The sequence below is a fragment of the Oryx dammah genome, unplaced genomic scaffold (assembly GCF_014754425.2).
Source record: "Oryx dammah isolate SB20612 unplaced genomic scaffold, SCBI_Odam_1.1 HiC_scaffold_3, whole genome shotgun sequence".
Taxonomy (NCBI): domain Eukaryota; kingdom Metazoa; phylum Chordata; class Mammalia; order Artiodactyla; family Bovidae; genus Oryx; species Oryx dammah.
This window is the reverse complement of record NW_024070187.1, coordinates 39613129-39633589: the sequence shown is the minus strand read 5'-3', so window position 1 is coordinate 39633589 and position 20461 is coordinate 39613129. Positions and strand designations below refer to the sequence as shown.

Here is a 20461-nt window from a genome sequence, read left to right as displayed (position 1 = left end):
ACTTTATCAGACATGCTTATTCAAAGAGAAGTTTCTCTCTAGTTCTTTTCCATGTCCTTTTTTTTTTTCCCTTTATAGAGAATGTGTTGAGACCTGGAATGAATCCAGAGCTGTGACTTTGCAGCTGATGTAACTGGACCAGGGCATGTTCCATCCTGTCTTTTGTGACTAGCTTAGCCACCAAATTGAATTACTCCAGGTTGACCCCCTTCATCAAGGCTCACCCGACCGGAAGGATGACCAAAAATCCTTCAGCAGCCCCTTAAAATGCATTCCTTCTCTCTAGGCTCAGTTTCTGAAAGAAGAGTCCTATAAAAAAAAAGTACAACTTATTTATCTTTACCAAATGACAGATATAAAGAAAATTCTAGTGTGTTTTTATTGGGGAATTGTTATTCATGGACATTTTTTTTAAAAAGCAACATAACTCCCTTTGAGAAATACTCATTCCTCTGGTGTTGTCTCATGAGGGCATTCACAGACTTTGCCCATCAATTCCAGTAAAATCAATATTGCATTACGGTTGGAGTCAGGAGATCTGGGCTGGGTGACCTTGGGCAAGTCACTTAATCTCTCTGCCACCATCTATATGAACGAACTGAAAATAATTCTAGCCATTTCAGGAGCGGAGAGTAAGATTAATGACAGCAAGGAGTTTGGATGATTGTCTCTGTGGCTCTTTCTCCCACGCCCTCATTTTGTGTGTGCTTTTTTTTAAATGTTTGATTTTCTTTAGAATCCAAATTCAGCCACCCACATATTGACACAAAGACAAAGGTACTTTCAAATGTAAGATGGCAGTGCCTCCCCTGGACTGGATTTTGTATTTCTGGATGCAGTCAGCACTTGCAGTGTCCTCTATTTCCCCTTGTGGGAGGACAAGGAAAGCAATGAAGTACATTTGGAAAAGCACTGTTGCATATATATCACTGTCTCTACTGTTTCAGTAATTTTTTGGCTTCTTGCTCTCAGGAATCCTGTTTCTTCAACTCCACTGAAACCTCCCAATGTTCAACTTGCTCATGTAGGTGATGGCATGGTGTGGTCTCACTCCTCTAGCTTGGATCTCAGTATTTTCTCCAGTGCTCTCTCAAGTGTTGACCCACGCCTTCACAAGCTGTGACCTCAGGGGATAAACCAATACTTACTGACACACTTAATGAGTGCCCTGGGATCTCACCAATTCTTCCAATTGCCATCCTGATTCACCTCTTCTTTTGCTATCAGACTTATTGAAAAGGAAGTCTAGTACTCATAATTTCCATTCCTTTCCATAGCTATCCTTCTATTATCCCATCACTCTGTTAAAACTACTCTTTCTTCATCTCCATTCTGGGACCACATCTTTCTAGAAACATGATCATTACTTAAAGTTGGGTCTTGTTGTTCAGATCAAGCTCATTCTTTTGCGTATCTAAATTAGCTTATCCATTTTCTTTGCTTCAATGACCAATTATATGTAAAACTCCTATACCCACGCTTTTAGACATCCAAGGCCATAATTTGTTTTAAAATATCTTTTCCTACAACTTGTCACTCTAAGAGCATATATTAAACACTTTTTGAAAGTGTTAGTTGTTCAGTCGTGTCCAACTCTTGTTGATATCATGGACTGTAGTCTGTCAGGCTCCTTGGTCCACGGAATTTTCCAGGCAAGAATACTGGCATAGGTTGCCATTCCCTTCTCCAGGGTATCATCCCTACCTAGGAATTGAACCCAGGTTTCCTGCATTGCGGGCAGATTCTTAACCATCTGAGCCACCAGACCAGCCATGAAGTGAAGTGAAATGGCTCAGTCATGTCCGACTCTTTGCGACCCCATGGACTGTAGCCTACCAGGCTCCTCCCTCCATGGGATTCTCCAGGCAAGAGTACTGGAGTGGGCTGCCATTTCCTTAGGCTTTATATGGCGGGGGGTGGGGGTGGGGCAGGAGAGGGCTGTCATTTTGTGAGAAATCTGGAATACCACACTGAAGAGTTTGGATTTTATCCTACAGAAGGGGTTGATTAAAGATATTTAATTAAAGGTATGTGAAGACATTAAAGACATGATTATAGAGAAATGTACTGTTTTCATTCAGTGGAGTGGAGGATGGGTTGAAATCACACGGTTGGGGCTTCCCAGGTCAGCAACTCCTGTTGGCAAGTTGTTTCCAGCTCTGTGCAGTCATCATGCTGCTGCTAAACCGAGATTCCAATCCTTGTGAAACAAGTTCACAAGATGTTATGCTTGACTTCTCGTTCTTCCTTGCAAACATACACAATTCATCATGCATGATTAATTCTCCTACTGTAACAACACACGGTATACAGTCTCTTCTAATTCATTTACCATCCCCACCCTTTTTTGACTCCTGGCCCTTACATGTTTTTACAGTTAAGAAACAGCCTTCTGATCAATTGATTTTAAATTCTGCTACTTATCTGAAATTCCCATAATTCAGGTCTTGACAAATCATTCTTTTACTCAAGTCTTATTAATACTATTCTTGCCACAAGAATTCTGAACTTCTTAGCCCTCACCCTCAAGTATAGCCTGTATATTTCTACAACCATGCTTTTTCTCAAACAATTTTGTTTGCTTCATAGTGAATTCATATAGTGAAATTGTTCTCTGATTTTATGAATTGATAAAGTACTTCCTTCTCCATCATTTTAAGCCTGCAATGTTACTATGGCTCTTCCTTGCTCAATCCATATATGCGACGACTTATTTATAGAGACTATATCTCTCAAGATTCAGCTTGACACTACTGGTCTTCCCTAGTATTTCTTGGACTGTTTTGGTTTCTTTAATGAGAACTGGAACATGTTAATAGAGGAAGAATAATTTTACCTCACAGACTGGAGGAATAGTCCTCTGGCATCCTGGCTAAGTGGCACCCTTAAGTGTACTTTTGCTGGTTTTCCAGTTGACCTCTTTCCTGAATCTCTGGCTTTGATGTCCAGAGCAAAGAATGTGCATGAGTTTTAAAGCATGGATTGGCCAGCAGTTGTTTCATTTACTCCAACCTCATCAACCTTTGATGTCATGGAAATTCCTTTGAGATTCCAGAAATATTATTACTTTTCAGGGCTATTGTAAGTGTTCATATTTTCTGTGTCTCCAGAGGCATTTCATTTGGAACTACATTACACATAACTAGTTGCTATTTTAAAATGGAAATCTACTTCTGTTGGCACTTTAAAAGCTTACTGTAAACAGATGCTCAAAAAAAATGGACTGGATGAAGTGAGTTAATAAAGTCAGAAAATGGTCACTGTTCTGTTGCACACATGAAATAAACACATGCCTCACTCTGATCACATTAACTTCTTTTGTTTCCTTGACTACATATGTTTTTCCTCTCCTCAGGCATATAAACAGACTGCCCTCTTTGCATGAACCCCCACACACTTGACCCTCATATATTTCCATTTGTCTCCATCCTAGATCTGACTTTATCCTCATAATTTGGCTTCAGTGTCACTTCCTCACAGGCATTCCCTAACCTCCCAATATGTATTTGATTGGATCCCTCTGTTCTATGTTTATCTAGTACTTTATACTTTCTTTCAGGGTGCTTATCACAATTGGAGATTACATATTATTTTACTGATTTATATAATACCCATTACCCATTTTAACCTCAATTACAACTGCATAGAGCATATGCGCTCAAATGGCAGAATAAGAATAGTGCTCAGTTGTGTCCAGTTGTTTGTGACCACATGGACTGTATAGCCTGCTAGACTCCTTTGTCCATCGAATTTTCCAGGCAATAATACTGAGGTGGGTTGCCATTTCCTCCTCCCGGGGATCTTTCTGACCCAGGAATCGAACCCATATCCCCTGCATCTCCTGCACTGTCCAGGAGATTCTTTACCACTGCGCCACCTGCGAAGGTCAAAATGGCAGAAATAAAGTCTATTTCACTTCAGACTATGTATCAAAAGTTTAGCATAGCTTATTTCACTTAATAGAAGATAGGAAATAAAGTTATTTTTGAGTACACAAGAGAAGATTAAGAATGAAAATAGCTTATGTACTTTATAAAGCTTTATATACTTTATATAAAGCTTCATATACTTTTATAAAGACTTTTAAAAGCGTAACTTTTGAAATAATGGTCACTATATGAGGCAGATGACATCATAACAGTCACGCTCTTTAAGTCCTGGATCGATTTCCACAAGTCTTTCAATCATTTCCCCAGAAAGAATTGCTGCTGATAAAGCAAGCCATCCAAAAGGAAAATGCTGAGAGCAATTCTAAAGCTGGGGTTAGTCTCTTATTGCTTAGAAATAATTTCAGGAAATCTGTGGTGAAAACATTCTGAAGATTGAGATAGCTATTATTCAGCAAACACATCTTAAATGGAACACATGTCAAATCTTCACGGTATGTTATCTGAAGGGACCTCCTCACTCATGTGAGACTTAAGGAAACACATTAGGGATGTTTAATTACTTTATCTTTTCAGATTACAAATGTACATTATTCTGTGTAGTAGCCTTGATTCTGAAATAGGCAAAATGGATTTTAACATGTTGAATTCTGTCAGAAATGCTCCAAAGTAGTTTCCTATTGAAGAAATCCTATGGTCAAGGCCTTATAAGTAAGCAGACTTTCATAACATGAATAACTGCCCTTAATTTGTTTCATTTACTGGTAATTATTTGACTACTGAATTTCCTCAAAGAAGAGCTCTTGTAGAAAGCAGTTGCATCACGAGGCAAACAATCCCCTAAGAAACTTGCTGAATCAACCCAAATCCAGCAAACATAATTATATTTTGTGTCTTTATAAGCAAGAAGGAGAAAGGATAACATTCTGGAAACAGCTAATATTTCAACTTTTTTGCTTAAAAAACAACAAAAAGTGTATAATGTAGATTACTTAAATTGACATAATTAGTACAGAGAATAATTGGGCTGTGGAAATAAGGCACCAAGGCTTTAAAATCCCTTTCTAGGGTAGCAATTACTGAGCTACTGCCTCTATCTCTTGAACACAAAGCATGTGTGGTCTGAGAGGCTGAAATTCAGTTCCCTCATTTTTGAGCTGTTTATGCCTGTAGAAAACAAGGAGCATAAAAACTCATAGGTTTGTCGTGGGACATGAATGAGATATTTCACATAAAGTCCTTTGTATAGCACCTGCCGTATAATAAGCCCTTAGAAAACAATGACTATTAAGGTAACACAAATCTTTGCAAAAAGAAGCAACCAAGCAACCAGCCAGAATAAATACTATAAAAGTTTTACAAGGACTATATAACATTTATATAATTAAAATGCAGACATTTTAAAGAATAGTGAATAATTAGACATTTGTGTCTGTGAAAGAGGCGGAGTATGTGTTTGTGTGTGTGTCCGTGTGTGTGCATGGGCTCATCAATGCAAGCTCACATACACATGATTTTCCTACAGCGGACTTCCCTGGTTGTCCAGGGGTTAAGACTCCATGCTTCCAATGCAAGGGGCGCAGGTTCAATCCCTGGCAAGGCAAATAAGATCCCATGTGTGGCATGGCTTGATGAAAAAAATAAAAAGACTAGATTTTCTTGCAGGGAACCAAAGAACTCCTGATGGGTGAGGGTTAATATTACTCAGTCAGTGTTATTTCCCTGTTCTGGATGGTATATATTGATATGACCAATGCTTGCCTGAGAGCACCTGTGGAGAAAGGTTCTCTTTGTCTTTTCAAAAGTTTTCCATTTTGGTTCTAACTGTGGGGAAAAGAACAACAGAAACAAAGTCCCATTTTGGTTTAGTTAGATTTCATTTTATAATATCTGGGGGGAAGAAATGAGTTGAATATGCACTTTTTTAATTAGCCAAGAATGTGTTCTGCCCTCCATCTCTTTCATGTGGCCACCCCAAACCCCAAGATGTGACAGTATGCTAATCTCAAACCAATTTCTGGCAACAAAGAGGTACAAGTTTCCTTCCCTGTTCTCTTGGTATCACCTTGATTAAGACATTCTTAAGGAAGGAGCTCTAAATAGCATGCAGTTTCTAAGAAAACCAACAAACTGAAGATGAAGTAAATATCTGTTTAATTTACATACATCAGTAGTGTAACTGATATTAGTCTGGAGAAAGACAAAGCACACTGAATTATACATGTACGTCTAGTTTTCTTTGTAAAAAAAAGTTTTTGGAAAGAAACATCTGCAACTTGACAAGGTACCCTGGGATTTTAACGAGGGAAGAGCACAGTCCACTATAAATTCTATTAATTCTACATTGTAATTTAGCAGCAAACATGTTAACATGGGAACATTAAAGTCATAAAGGAGCTTTATTGTTTGTGAAAAAAAAATCACAGTTCTTGACATTACAGCCTTTTCTCTCCCCTCCCCAACCACGGTAAAAGGGCAAAAAAAGGTCAAGGAAAATATTAATTTGTAAAAGATCTACTTTTCTAGTGTCGATTGCTACACACCATTTCTGTTCTGTGAGGACATGCTGCAGAGGGGTGCTTCTTTCTGTACAGTGAGCGTCTCACGCATAGACTTTACATACCCTCTGCAGGTATCCTGAATGAGGCCAGTAGGTCAGTGACACCAGTGGTCAGATGTCAAGGTAAACAAACAGATCAACACACATTTATCCCAAGATAACACCCTATGTTAGTACTATTGCCAAGAAAAAAAAAACCCACAAAAGAATCCTGATTTTTAAGTTTGAAAAATGTACAAAAATATCAGGACAATTATAAATTAATATATATTAAAGCATCGAGAAACAGCAAAAGGATGGCCTAAAATGTTAAGTACAATGTACTTTGATACAATAAATATTTCTCATTGAAACCAAATACTGTATAGGGCTGTTTAGAACTTATAGAAACAAAAATTCATATTATTACTAATTTATTTATCAATAATCTATTGGTTCTTTATCATCTCCTTTGTCATTTATATTACAAAAAATTAATACTGGAAAACGGTAGATAAACACTTTTGTGTGCTTCTCCTGCTAACATGCTGACGTTTAAAAAGAAGATAAAATTTATTTTAGCACTCTCATCTCCTCTCATGAATGGAACCCCGGTCTTCAGGATACCTTATGTTTTGCATAAAATATTTCTCATCCATTCATTCTGGCTGTGAATTCTGGAGCTCCATTCATCTGCCTTGCACCCTCACTCACACACATGTGCTTGGTCTGTCCTTCCTTATGAACCATGTAGATGAGAACCAGGGCGCAGAGAATTATGCTCTGGGCAACTTCTCATCAGCAGAGAGAACCTTGTCTCTCTCTTGGGTATGTGCTTCTGCTGGTCTCCAGCAAATTAAAGGCTGAATCCAAGTTATCATGGTTCACATCATTGTTCTAATGCCTCCAGGTGTATCATTCTTTATACTTCTCCAGCATGGGGGAAGCTTTAGTTCAAGCATTTCTTTTTTTTCTAAATGCAGAAAAAAAGTCTTCATTCTCATAATAAAAATAAGTCTGTTCTGTATTTTACAATATATTTCAAATATTTCCACTATGAAGCATTCATGAGTCCAACAGGGTCAAGAAGTAGACAACATTTTCCAAAGACCAAAGCTGCCAGGGATGCGTTTAGGAGGTGCAGCGGGTACAGCCACACTTTACCACCTTCTCCACCTCGTCCACAAACGAGGACCCATCAGTGCATTCGAAAGAGTATTTCCTTCGCTTGCTCCTCAGAGGCCCGCAGCACTGCCCGCCTGCACAGCCCCCTCTGCATTCCAACCGAGACACCTTCTTGGTCGTCTGGCAAGCGGCGTAGCCCTGCTGCTTTTGGTAATAATCTCTTATCCGTTCCCCTCGACAAGAGATTTCTAGAAAAGAACAAAAAGCACAGGCGGTGTAAGGGCAGTTGCTGTAAGTTGTGCGAAGTGGCTATGAATCTACTGCTCTAAAATTAGGGAGATGCTACTTTGGCTTCCGGTTTGTAAGGGCTATTTTCAGCATTTTGCTCAAATTTGCTATTACAGGCTGGTGGCACAGTCTGCTCGGTTCTTTGCAGAAGACTTCTTCTTGGCCTTTATTTTGAGCAAGTGAATACTCTATATGTGGACTATAAAAATACTATGCTTTTGGATCGACAAGAAAATTGGATTCCTAAATCTTCTCTTTCATATATCAAAAATATACATCTTCTGTTTTTATACTACTAACAGCTGGTTTTGCTTACCACAGGGCACCGTTTCAGAGTATGCAATTTAATTTATTAGACCTAGAGTTTAATACCACTCAATCTGTTACTTAATACAAGTAACATTCCACTAACTTCATAAATCACCCGAGTACGAACTAGTTCAAAAAGAGCCATCTGCTAGAAGCCTCCACGGGCACGTTCCTTTCATCTCATCACCCCTATCCACACAACAAAATCTCTGCCAGCTGGAGGTGAAGCACATCCTGAGCATGCAGACACAGGAGAAGGAAGTACGTGGGCTGAAACGTCGGCCCATTTCTGTCCCTCTCTCCTGCATAATTTGCTATCTTAAATCAGTTAATTCTAAGGTCAAAGGTGATTTTGTCCTAAAGTTAGAACAGAATTATTAGCACCTTCTTTTCTGTGCCAGAAGATGAATGAGTGATCTATGCAGATGAGAACAGCAGATGAAGGTAAGAAAAGTGAAAGTGTTAGTCGCTCAGTCGTGTCCAACTCTTTGCGACCCCATGGACTGTAGCCCACCAGGCTTCTCTGTTCATGGGATTCTCCAGGCAAGAATATTGGAGTGGATTGCCATCTCCTTCTCCAGATAACCTTCCTGACCCAGGGATCGAACCTGGATCTCCAGCACTGCAGGCAGATTTTTTACCATCTGAGCCAGTGGGAAGCCCAAAGGTAAGAAGGACTGAAGGAAATGAGCTTCTGCATAACAGAAAAAGGAGCATTTTCATAGCAAGTCACAACATGGGAAGACATGTGAAGTCCGTGTAAAATTCTGCCACGGAGGTTTGACAGTGAAAGTGAAAGTCACTCAGTCGTGTCCGACTCTTCGCGATCCCATGGACTATACAGTCCATGGAATTCTTCAGGCCAGAATACTAGAGTGAGTAGCCTTTCTCTTCTTCAGGGGAATCTTCCCAACCCAGGGATCGAACCCAGGTCTCCCTCATTGCAGGCAGATTCTTTACCAGCTGAGCCCCAAGGGAAGCCTGCCATGGAGGTTTAGTACCTTTCATATCTGTGCCTGCCTTACACTAGAAAGTAAATCAATAAGAGCAACTGCAAATAGTGCAAAGAGCTGGCATTTCTCAAGTCACTCTCCTCTCTGTGTGTGTCCCTTTCTCTCTTTTCAAAGCTGACGGCCCCTCTTGCTCTGCCAAGAGAGAGGGAGGGGCCCAGCTGGCTTGGCTTACCTCGATCACAGCTGTCCCCAGTATAGCCACTGCTGCATTCACAGTAGGGCTGCCCCAGTCCTGAGAGCCTGCATTTCCCATGCTTGCACTTGATCGCCTGGCACGGGTTAAACAGATCCTCCTCTTCATCACAGAGGACGCCCCCATGGCCCTCTAGGCACTTGCAGCTGTAGGAGAACGCATTGATGGGCAGGCAGGTGCCATGGACGCATCTACAGAAGAGGAGGGATGCGAGGATGGAAATGCGTTAGGCAGGGAGGATGGGAAAGGAGGGGCGATGTTGGAGGGAATATAAGGGAGACAGTGCTAATGGACTGACTTCTCTCTCTCCCCTCTATCCCTTCCCCCTTTTCTTTCCCTTCTTCAGTATGGGTTTCAGGGTTGGAGAGTGTGGGTTTAACTCCCAAGCAGCCCAAACTCACTTATTTCCAAGACAGGGGTCATTGGTCCTCTGATCACAGAGGGGCCCTGTCCATCCTTCCTCGCACTCGCAGGTGAAGCCGGCCTGGCTGCTGGGCTGGCATGTGCCGTGGGCACACACCTTCTTGTGGCATGGTTCACAGCCGGGCAGGATGCCGGTCTGCATGGGCACCTTCCGGAAGTCCTGAAGTTCGCTGTTGATGTAAAGGTTCCGGATACAACCGTGGAAGCTGGTGCCATTCTGCCCAGGGGCCTGGCGCAGAGCTGCAGCCACGTTGTTCCTCCCGGGCATGCCTGGGGAGGGACAGCGAGTCAGAAGCCAGGTTCCCCGGGGTTCCTCAGCCAGGGGCCACCCGGACCCTCTTAGCTCTTCCAGTGGGATGGGAGCAGTCTGTACAACTCTTCTTCAGGAGAACCAGACAGAACAAGCATCCTGTCCTGCGGTTCTCAACCAGGGTGCACATCAGAGTCATACCAGATCTTTGAAGAAATACTGATGCTTGGGACCTCAGCTCAGACTGATTGGATCAGATTACCTGGGTGGAGTGGGGGAGGGAGAAGGGATGTATGTTTCTTCGTTTTTATATTTTGGAAGATGCTCCAGGCAATTCTAATGCACAACTAGAATAAAGACCCTAGGTTCACTGGCAGTCCATTTTTAATTTTTAACATTTGGCTTTTAAAAACCTTCAGTTCAGTTCAGTCGCTCAGTCGTGTCCAACTCTTTGCAACCCCATGAATCGCAGCATGCCAGGCCTCTCCGTCCATCACCAACTCCCAGAGTTCACTCAAGCTATGTCCATCGAGTCGGTGATGCCATTCAGCCATCTCATCCTCTGTTGTCCCCTTCTCCTCCTGCCCCCAATCTATAAAATCTAAATTCGGGTCACTGTACTTAAAAGTAAGTGGGAATGGGAAAGGGATTCCTGCTCCTTTACCTCCACACCCAACTCCAAACCTGGACACACACCCCTGAAGCCTAGAGTTTCACAAAGTAGTTTTTATTCCCTTACCAACCCCAGGGCCCAGAGAGCTCAGAGGACATGCTCAATGTCACTAGTAAGACTAGGCTAGAATTAGGCTGATAAGACAAACTTCCCTAATCTCAGGCCACAGTTCAGCCCGTTGATTTTCAGAGGATGAGAGCTGAGGTTCACAAGGACCATTCGCCCCAGGCCTGACAAATTTTAAGCTGGCAACTAGTCTAGCGCAACACTGGCAACGTCCCAAGCTCAGCCACAGATGTCATTGCCGGAAAAACTCACCCTGCTTCCTATCAGGATAGCACCTCATTCACATCTTATTTATTCCCTTGCTAATTGGGTGAAACATTCATATTCCAAGAAATTGGGGCTATAAAAGAAATTCTTCCAAAACCAGAATTTGCAATCTTGTGTTTATGTGTGTGTGTGTGTGTGTGTGTAAGTGCTTAGTCGCTCAGTGTGTCTTACTCTTTGTAACCCCATGGACTGTAGTCCACCAGGTTCCTCTGTCCATGGGATTCTCCAGGCAAGGATACTGGAGAGAGTAGCCTAGCCTTTTTCCAGGGGATCTCCCCAACCCAGGAATCGAACTGGGGTTTCTTGCAATGCAGGCAGATTCTTTACCAGCTGAGCTACCAGGGAAGCCCCACATATATATATATATACACACACACACACCACACATACACACATATATATGTGTAGTGTGCTAAGTTGCTTCAGTCATGTCCGACTCTTTGTGACCGCATGGACTGTAGCCTGCCAGTCTTCTCTGTCCATAGGATTTCCCCAGGCAAGAGTACTGGAGTGGGTTGCCATGCCCCTCTCCAGGGGATATATATGCATATATATGTGTGTGTGTATATATATATATATATATTTATGTGTGTGTATATATATATATATGTGTGTGTGTATATACATACATATATACATATACTGAGTCCTACATGTATATGTGTGTATATATATATATATATATATATATACACACACAAACACACATACAAATTATATACACAGATAAATATATACATATACACATATATACACACATGTATATTCCACTAGGGACAGTCATCTGGTAACCCTCATTTGTTAAAGCTGAGGAATCTTTCCATTACCTAAGCCAGACCCTGAAATAGTTCCTGGATGGGATCCTACGTGAGGCAGTCGGGGAGGGGATGGAGCCAAGGTCTTCAGAGGAGCTGACATGCTCCCCTGCACTCGACTCTTGAGTTACTGGCTGGGGTCCTGAAGCTGGGAAAGACCATGGCTCTCACTCTCTAGAAGGTTTGTTGGTTATAGGGACCAAGAACCATAGTACTCTCTGGGCCCTGCCCTCTGGGTAGCTTCTTCTCTCCCATTCAAAGGAGAATGATTCGAGGTCTAGCAGGCACCAAAGTCAGACAGTGGCTCATACAAAACCACTAGGCTAGAGATCAAAGCCTGCATTTTTGGACTGTGTGCATTCGGGCCAGTCATGTCCTCTCTTCTGGGGCTCAGTTTTCTCATCTGTAATGCCCATGGACACACCACCTGTTTCCCAGCTTGAAATACCTAAGACCCACCAAAGGGGGTGCTGTTCAGAAGGAGGCTTCCCAGGTCCCCTTCTTTCCCCACCTGAGATTCTGACCCAGAAGGAAGGGGTGGGCACAGAAATGTAAACATATAGCTCAGGTGAATCTGATGAAAATGGGCCTGGTCACACTTCAACAGGTACTGAATTAAGTGCTGTGGATTGAAAGACGTGAGTTTGGGTTTTTAGTCTGCCTGTCTGGCCTCGGTAACTGGACTGCTTCCTAGAATGAGGTCAAAAGGACAGAATGTTCCATTTCCAGGAAAGGACTCAGTTCAGTTCAGTTCAGTTGAGTTCAGTCTCTCAGTCGTGTCCGACTCTTTGCGACCCCATGAATCGCAGCACACCAGGCCTCCCTGTCCATCACCAACTCCCAGAGTTCACTCAGACTCACGTCCATCAAGTCAGTGATGCCATCCAGCCATCTCATCCTCTGCCGTCCCCTTCTCCTCCCGCCCCCAATCCCTCCCAGCATCAGTCTTTTCCAATGAGTCAACTCTTCGCATGAGGTGGCCAAAGTACTGGAGTTTCAGCTTTAGCATCATTCCTTCCACAGAACACCCAGGGCTGATCTCCTTTAGAATGGACTGGTTGGATCTCCTTGCAGTCCAAGGGACTCTCAAGAGTCTTCTCCAACACCACAGTTCAAAAGCATCAATTCTTCGGCGCTCAGCTTTCTTCACCATCCAACTCTCACATCCATACATGACCACTGGAAAAACCATAGCCTTGACTAGATGGACCTTTGTTGGCAAAGTAACGTCTCTGCTTTTCAATATGCTGTCTAGGTTGGTCATAACTTTTCTTCCAAGGAGTAAGCGTCTTTTAATATCATGGCTGCAGTCACTATCTGCAGTGATTTTGGAGCCCCCCAAAATAAAGTCTGACACTGTTTCCACTGTTTCCCCATCTATTTCCCATGAAGTGATGGGACCAGATGCCATGATCTTCATTTTCTGAATGTTGAGCTTTAAGCCAGCTTTTCACTCTCCTCTTTCACTTTCATCAAGAGGCTTTTTAGTTCCTCTTCACTTTCTGCCATAAGGGTGGTGTCATCTGCATATCTGAGGTTATTGATATTTCTCCCGGCAATCTTGATTCCAGCTTGTGCTTCTTCCAGCCCAGAGTTTCTCATGATGTACTCTGCATATAAGTTAAATAAGCAGGGTGACAGTATACAGCCTTGACATACTTGTTTTCCTATTTGGAACCAGTCTGTTGTTCCATGTCCAGTTCTAACTGTTGCTTCCTGACCTGCATATAGGTTTCTCAAGAGGCAGGTCAGGTGCTCTGGTATTCCCATCTCTCTCAGAATTTTTCACAGATTATTGTGATCCACAGAGTCAAAGGCTTTGGCAGTGCTGACTAAAAACTCTTCTTTCCCCCTTTTTGAAAAATGTTCTTTCTTAAAAACATGGAATTCTATTTATTTACTTTCTTTGTTGTTTAGTCACTAAGTAATGTCTGACTCTTTGTGACCCCATGAACAGCAGCACACCAGGCTTCCCTGTCCTTCACTATCTCCTGGAGTTTGCTCAAACTCATGTCCATTGAGTCGGTGATGCCATCTGACCATCTCGTCCTCTGTCTCCTTCTTCTCCTCCTGCCCTCAGTCTTTCCCAGCATCAGGGTCTTTTTGCAGTGAGTCAGTTCTTCACATCAGGTGGCCAGAGTATTGAGCTTCAGCTTCAGCATCAGTCCTACCAATGAATATTCAGTGCTGATTTCCTTTAGGATTGAATAGTTTAGCATCTCCTTGCTGTCCAAAGGACTCTCAAGAGTCTTCTCCAACACCACAGTTTGAAAGCATCAATTCTTTGGTGCTCTGCCTTCTTTACTTCCTTACTTATTGGCCATGCCATGTGACATGTGGGATCTTAGTTCTCCAAGCAAGGGTCAAATCCATACCCTCTGCATTGGAAGCAGAATCCTAACCACTGCACCATCAAGCTTCTGGCCCAAGCACTCCCATTCCATACTTATTTATGTTTGTAACCACATTCTAAAGGGATCTTAGAAGACTCAGTGAAATGATCTCTAATGAAAGTGTAAAAAAATCAGGTGAAGGACAAGTCTGGAAACAAACCAAAAGCCACAGAAGTTAGACTGTGTAAGAAGTGAATGTCAATGCAGGTGGCTTTGGGTGCAGAGAGGCCTGAACTCAAACGAGGTCTCTATCATAGCTTCATAGCTTTGTGAACTTGGACATGTTCTAGGAGTCCCTGAGATAATCCCTTAGCGATTAAAAACAAAAAATCATACCTACTTCCTACATTCTCTGGGGGTAAGACTGTAAAAGAAGCATTATGCTGAGAACACAGCAGGTGCTTAGCAAATATAATTTCTTTTCTCTCCAACCACAGGCAACAGCGGAGGCTCTTGCCTGTTAATGAATCCCATAGTGTGATTCCCATGAAGCAAACAGATCAGTCATCTTGCTGCCCAGACTTTCTATAAGATACTTTTATTACAATGCATTACAGTTTCATGAGGATGTGATGGTCTTCTCCACTCCCTTGGTACAGAAGGGATGATTCTTTTTCAGTTTTTTATTCTTTATGCCTCTATTAACTTAGTTCTCAGCTTATGGGAGGTGTTCAATAAATCTTTACAGAACTGTACCAAAGACTTTTAACTATTTAAAAAAAAAAACAACTGAAATTCTATAGGAGTGTTCAGATTGTCTACTGCTAAAATTATTAAAATCAGAGGTGCTCTGGAATTTCAGAAATTTTTCAAAACTGCTTTTAGGGAAGGCTTTAAGGGGTTGGGAAAAATATGTAGCATCCCCAGGGTATTCTTGTGAAAATAATTGATGTAAAGTTGAAAATATCTGTCATGGTGAAAAAATTGGTTACATTGACCCATTCAGAAACTTTGGCTTATTTATCTATAAAATGAGTTGATTTAATCAGTCAATTCATCTCACTTCAATGTAATTTAATTCGATGCAACTCAATTCACCATCATATGCTTTCTTACTCATTTGCTTGAAATTTGAAATTCTATCTCCGGGTTATATCTACTCCTCCAGATTTACGCAAGAGTGCAAGGATTCTCTCAGTTCAGTTCAGTTCAGTCACTCAGTCATGTCTGACTCTTTGCAACCCCATGAATCGCAGCACGCCAGGCCTCCCTGTCCATCGCCAACTCCCAGATTTCACTCAAACTCACGTCCATTGAGGCGGTGATGCCATCCAGCCATCTCATCCTCTATCGTCCCCTTTTCCTCCTGCCCTCAACCCCTCCCAGCATCAGAGTCTTTTCCAATGAGTCAACTCTTCCCATGAGGTGGCCAAAGTACTGGAGTTTCAGCTTTAGCATTATTCTTTCCAAAGAATAACCAGGGCTGATCTCCTTTAGAATGGCCTGGTTGGATCTCCTTGCAGTCCAAGGGACTCTCAAGAGTCTTCTCCAACACCACAGTTCAAAAGCATCAATTCTTCGGTGCTCAGCTTTCTTCACCATCCAACTCTCACATCCATACATGACCACTGGAAAAACCATAGCCTTGACTAGATGGACCTTTGTTAGCAAAGTAATGTCTCTGCTTTTCAATATGCTAGGTTTCCCTACTGCGGTTCTTTTTCTTTGTGCTCCTTCAGATCTCTGTCCATTCCTTATATTTGCTCATCTGCCTTCTTGTTGCTTAAAAATAGTCTTCACTCTGTCTTTTCAAGCCCTAAACCACCTTTCCAACCTTCTCTCTTTATCATTCCCCTTAAGGTCTGAGCTCAACAGAAGTACTTCCCATTGCCCCAATACAATTTGTGAATTTAATTTGTTCATTCATTCATTTGATTTCATTAATAACTATCCTATCCTGTAGATGAGTTTGTGACTAACAGTAAAGACACTCAAGCATAGTGACATCTGACTGAAGCTGGTAGTGTTACCCTCCTTAAGGGAGCTGGGGTGGGTCATGTACTCCTCAGTTTGCATCAGACTTGTTTTCTCATCTTTTTCATTGTCTGATTTGACTTATAACCAGCTTTCTTTTTCCATATACCAGATCAAATAATTATCTGATGTGCAAATCAGCTAGCAAGTGATAGACACAAAAGAAACATTAATGTCCTTCTCCACCCGACTACATATTAGTTAGACCCAGGGTCAGCATTACAAAATAGACTCTTATACCCATCTAGGACTCTTTCTTTTCTATCCTTGCTGTTCATCAATGATTGGTCAATGACCATGGCACCAGGCATCAACAACTTCAGGATTAATCTGTGATGAGAATCATGGGGTTTGGGAATCCATGAAATTTGAGAAAGGGCTTACCTCCGACATAGAGAGGGGAGTCAAAATTCAGAGTGGACTGCTTTGACAAGTTGGTAATGATTTTGGGGCTCCCTCCATCCACTGAGAGGGAGAGACTTTGATCCAGGGCAAGTAGTTCCACAATGTGAAAATTTCCATCATTGATTGTCTCCACACTAAAACAAAAAACAAACACAATACCTTAGCTGATTCTCCAATTATCTATTTATTAAAGAAAAGGAGGTACAATACAAACTGGACCAAGTTCTTTTGGGGAAAATATACTCCTATCTAACATTAATAAAGATAAGTAATTGATTTTAAAATGAATACTTTCAGGGAGATACAATCCTTTTTTATTTCTTACATAACACAAAAGTTTTCTTAGGTAATACAAAAGTTCTCCCATTGGGGTAGTGTTGGCTGCTCAGTTGTGTCCAACTCTTTGTAACCCCATGGACTGCAGCCCACCAGGTTCCTCTGTCCATGGGATTCTCCAGGCAAGAATACTGGAGTAGGTTGCCATTTCCTTCTCCATGGGATCTTCCCGACCCAGGGGTTGGACTCAGGTCACCTGCAATGCAGGTGGATTCTTTACCATCTGAGCCACCAGGAAAGCCCTCCCACTGGGATAAGTGGAAATGAGTACATTTTATTACTATCTAGTCACAATCTTCTGGTTTGCAGAAATTACAAAACATAATGTATGCATTTTAAATGCTATTAGAGTTTTTCATCTTCAGCTGCTGTTACTCCAAATTGTGTTCAAAACACAAGGAGCCAACAGCTGTGCCAAATATACTCTTTAGGCATTGATGTTAGGGGATCACTGGTCTCTGCACTCTTAAGCACTACACAGTAACACCTACCAGAATCAAACATGCACATAAATACAGGAAGAGGCAATTTGGTAAGATCACTGTAGTTTTTGAAATTTGTTAATTGAAAATATACCCTCATTTTATTTGCAATTTTCAGAAGATTTTCCATCAAATGATATTACTATGAAGATGATTATGCTCAGTGGAGAGGCGGGAATAGCAGATTAATTGGAATGCTTAACAGAGTCATATCTAGAGAATCTAGTGATGATAATGGTTCTTCAGTTTCTCTTCTATAACTTTAAAGGGCCAGGTCTAACAATCATTACCGCCACCTTCTAAAAACTTTGAGAGGGCTTATGGAAATACATAAAAAGGACAAAAACAAAAAGATTAAGAATTTTAGGTAAATAGAACATGACAACTGAAAAATGAAGTTAGGGGCAATTAGTAACTAGGTGCTATAAAGTTTAAAGGTGACTGTTCCTTTAGTTCAAGTGTTATATCAGGCCAATGGAACAGGGGGCAAACAAAGAAAAAAATAGGACTGATAGTGAAAATTAAAGAATGAATATTTGAGATATTGATTGGAAAGACTGGAAAAATGGTTCAAAAAGGGAAATATGGGAACATATAATAGGAAGACTGGGAATACCTAATACTCCCCAAGCAAGTGTGCATGCGTGCTCAGGCACTCAGTTGTGTCTGATTCTTTGTGACCCCATGGACTGTAGCCCACCAGGCTCCTCTGTCCACAAGATTCCCCAGGCAAGAACACTGGAGTGGATTGCCATTTCCTCCTCCAGGGGATCTTCCTGACCCAGGGATTAAACCTGAGTCTCCTGTGGCTTCTGCACTGGCAGGGGGATTCTTTATCGCTGAGCCACCAGCGAGGCCCTCCCTAAGCAAAATGACTGCTTAAATTTCCAGGCACTGACACTTAAATTTGCAAATAGGTCAAGCCTGGAAAATAATGAAAAACGTGTATTGACATTTCTGTATCGTTCTTATCAAAGGAATCCAATCATATTCCATTGTTCGCCAGCATAGACCAAAGTGTTTTTTGTGATGTGACAATATAAACCATAATGTACAGCTGTGAAAACACTTGATGTTCTCTGCTCTTAAGTAGTTAAAAGTGTCCACATATGTGGGGATTTTGATAACCTGTTTCAGATATCATCTTTAAAAAAATAAATGTTAGATGTGCCAAGCAATTTTTTGCCCCATACACATTTAATTATCCCAACAAATGACACCACTAAAATCAACAGAGGAGATAATATACAAGGAATACAGGTAGGCTCGCTTCCCCTTGTGGCTCAGCTGGTAAAGAATCCGCCTGCAATGCAGGAGACCCGGGTTCAATCCCTGGCTTGGGAAGATCCCCTGGAGATTCCCTGGAGAAGGGAAAGGCTACTCAGTCCAGTATTCTGGCCTAGAGAATTCCATGGACTGTATATTTCATGGGGGACATGATTGAGCAAATTTCACTACATTTCCAACTACAGGTGTGCTCACTCGCATCTGACTCTGCGACCCCATGGACTGTAGCCTGCCAGGCTTCTCTGTCCATGGAATTCTCCAGTCAACAGTACTGGAGTGGGTTGCCATTTGCCCCTCCAGGGGATACGCCTGACCCAGGGATCGAACCCATGTCTCCTTCATCTCCACTAGCGATCAGCAGATTCTTTACCACTAAGCCTTCTAGAAAGTCCAATATACAAAGAAGATACTTTATAAATAAAGCTACATATCAACTGTTAGTGATCTTAAATATGACTCTTCAAAAGGCATATGCTGAATAGTAATAGCAACTACTAGTTAAACATACAGATTTTGGAGGCAGATAAACCTGGATTTGAATTCTGGTCTTGAATTTATTAAATGTTTAACTTCAGATAAGTTACTTAATTGCTAATAAACTTCAGTCATCTCTTCAGTAAATGTTAACAAATATTCCCCCTTCCTATGGTTAGCTGAGGTCTATCCCTGTGAAATTTTTTTTTTTTAATTCAGAGCAAAACATCTAGCCTATAGAAAGTGCAAAGTTAAATGATATGCATTGGTATTATCATCTGCATCACCATCATTATATAAATAATTGGATACTATTTCAGGATCTTCTTCAAGAGGAAATTAAATTAGTTCAGCTTTACTTTTAACATTGACTGTAAGATGACACTAAAGATTGGTAGAAATATAATAACACAAGCACACAATGCTAGCACTATTGTTGTTCAGTCGCTCATTCGTGTCCAACTCTTTACGACTTCATGGACTGCAGCATGTCAGGCTTCCCTGTCCTTCACCATCTCCTGGAGCTTGCTCAAACTCATGTCCATTGAGTTGGTGATGCCATCCAACCATCTCATCCTCTGTTGTCCCCTTCTCCTGCCTTCAATCTTTCCCAGCATCAGGGTCTTTTCAAATGAGTCAGTTTTTTTGCATCAGGTGGCCAAAGTATTGGAGCTTCAGTTTCAGCATCAGTACTTCCAGTGAATATTCAGTGTTGATTTCCTTTAGAATTGACTGGTTTGATCTCCTTGCAGTCCAAGGGATTCTCAAGAGTCTTCTCCAACACCACAGTTCAAAACCATCAACTCTTTGGCCTTCAGCGTTCTTTATGGTTCAACTCTCACATCCATACATGACTACTGGAAAAATCATAGCTTTGACTATATGGACCTTTGTCACAAAGTATATGGGTCTTTGTTGGCAAAGTAATGTCTCTGTTTTTTAATACACTGTCTAGGCTGGTCATAGCTTTTCTTCCAAGGAGCAAGCGTCTTTTTATTTCATGGCTGCAGTCACCATCTGCAGTGATTTTGGAGCCCAAGGAAATAAAGTCTGTCACTGTTTCCATTGTTTCCCCATCTATTTCCCATGAAGGGATGGGACCAGATGCCGATGTCTTTGTTTTTTGAATGCTGAGTTTTAAGCCAGCTTTTTCACTCCTCTTTCACCTTCATCAAGAGGCTCTTTAGTTCCTCTTCACTTTCTGCCATAAGGGTGGCAAAGTCTGCATATCTGAGGTTACTGATATTTCTCCTGGCAATCTT

General features: G+C 41.6%; 1 protein-coding gene across 2 annotated transcripts in view; it reads right to left on the bottom strand.

The window, feature by feature from the left end:
* Positions 1 to 6024: 6024 nt before the first annotated feature.
* SLIT2 (slit guidance ligand 2) overlaps positions 6025 to 20461 on the bottom strand; it is a 405585-nt gene continuing 391148 nt past the window's right edge. For both annotated transcript variants that reach the window (XM_040237917.1, XM_040237918.1), the window contains 4 exons: positions 16600 to 16754; positions 9756 to 10047; positions 9334 to 9545; positions 6025 to 7799 (listed from right to left, as the gene is read on the bottom strand). In XM_040237917.1, the coding sequence (XP_040093851.1) occupies positions 7558 to 7799; positions 9334 to 9545; positions 9756 to 10047; positions 16600 to 16754 (901 nt within the window). In that variant the 3' untranslated portion in view covers positions 6025 to 7557. The remainder of the gene's footprint in view (positions 7800 to 9333; positions 9546 to 9755; positions 10048 to 16599; positions 16755 to 20461) is intronic.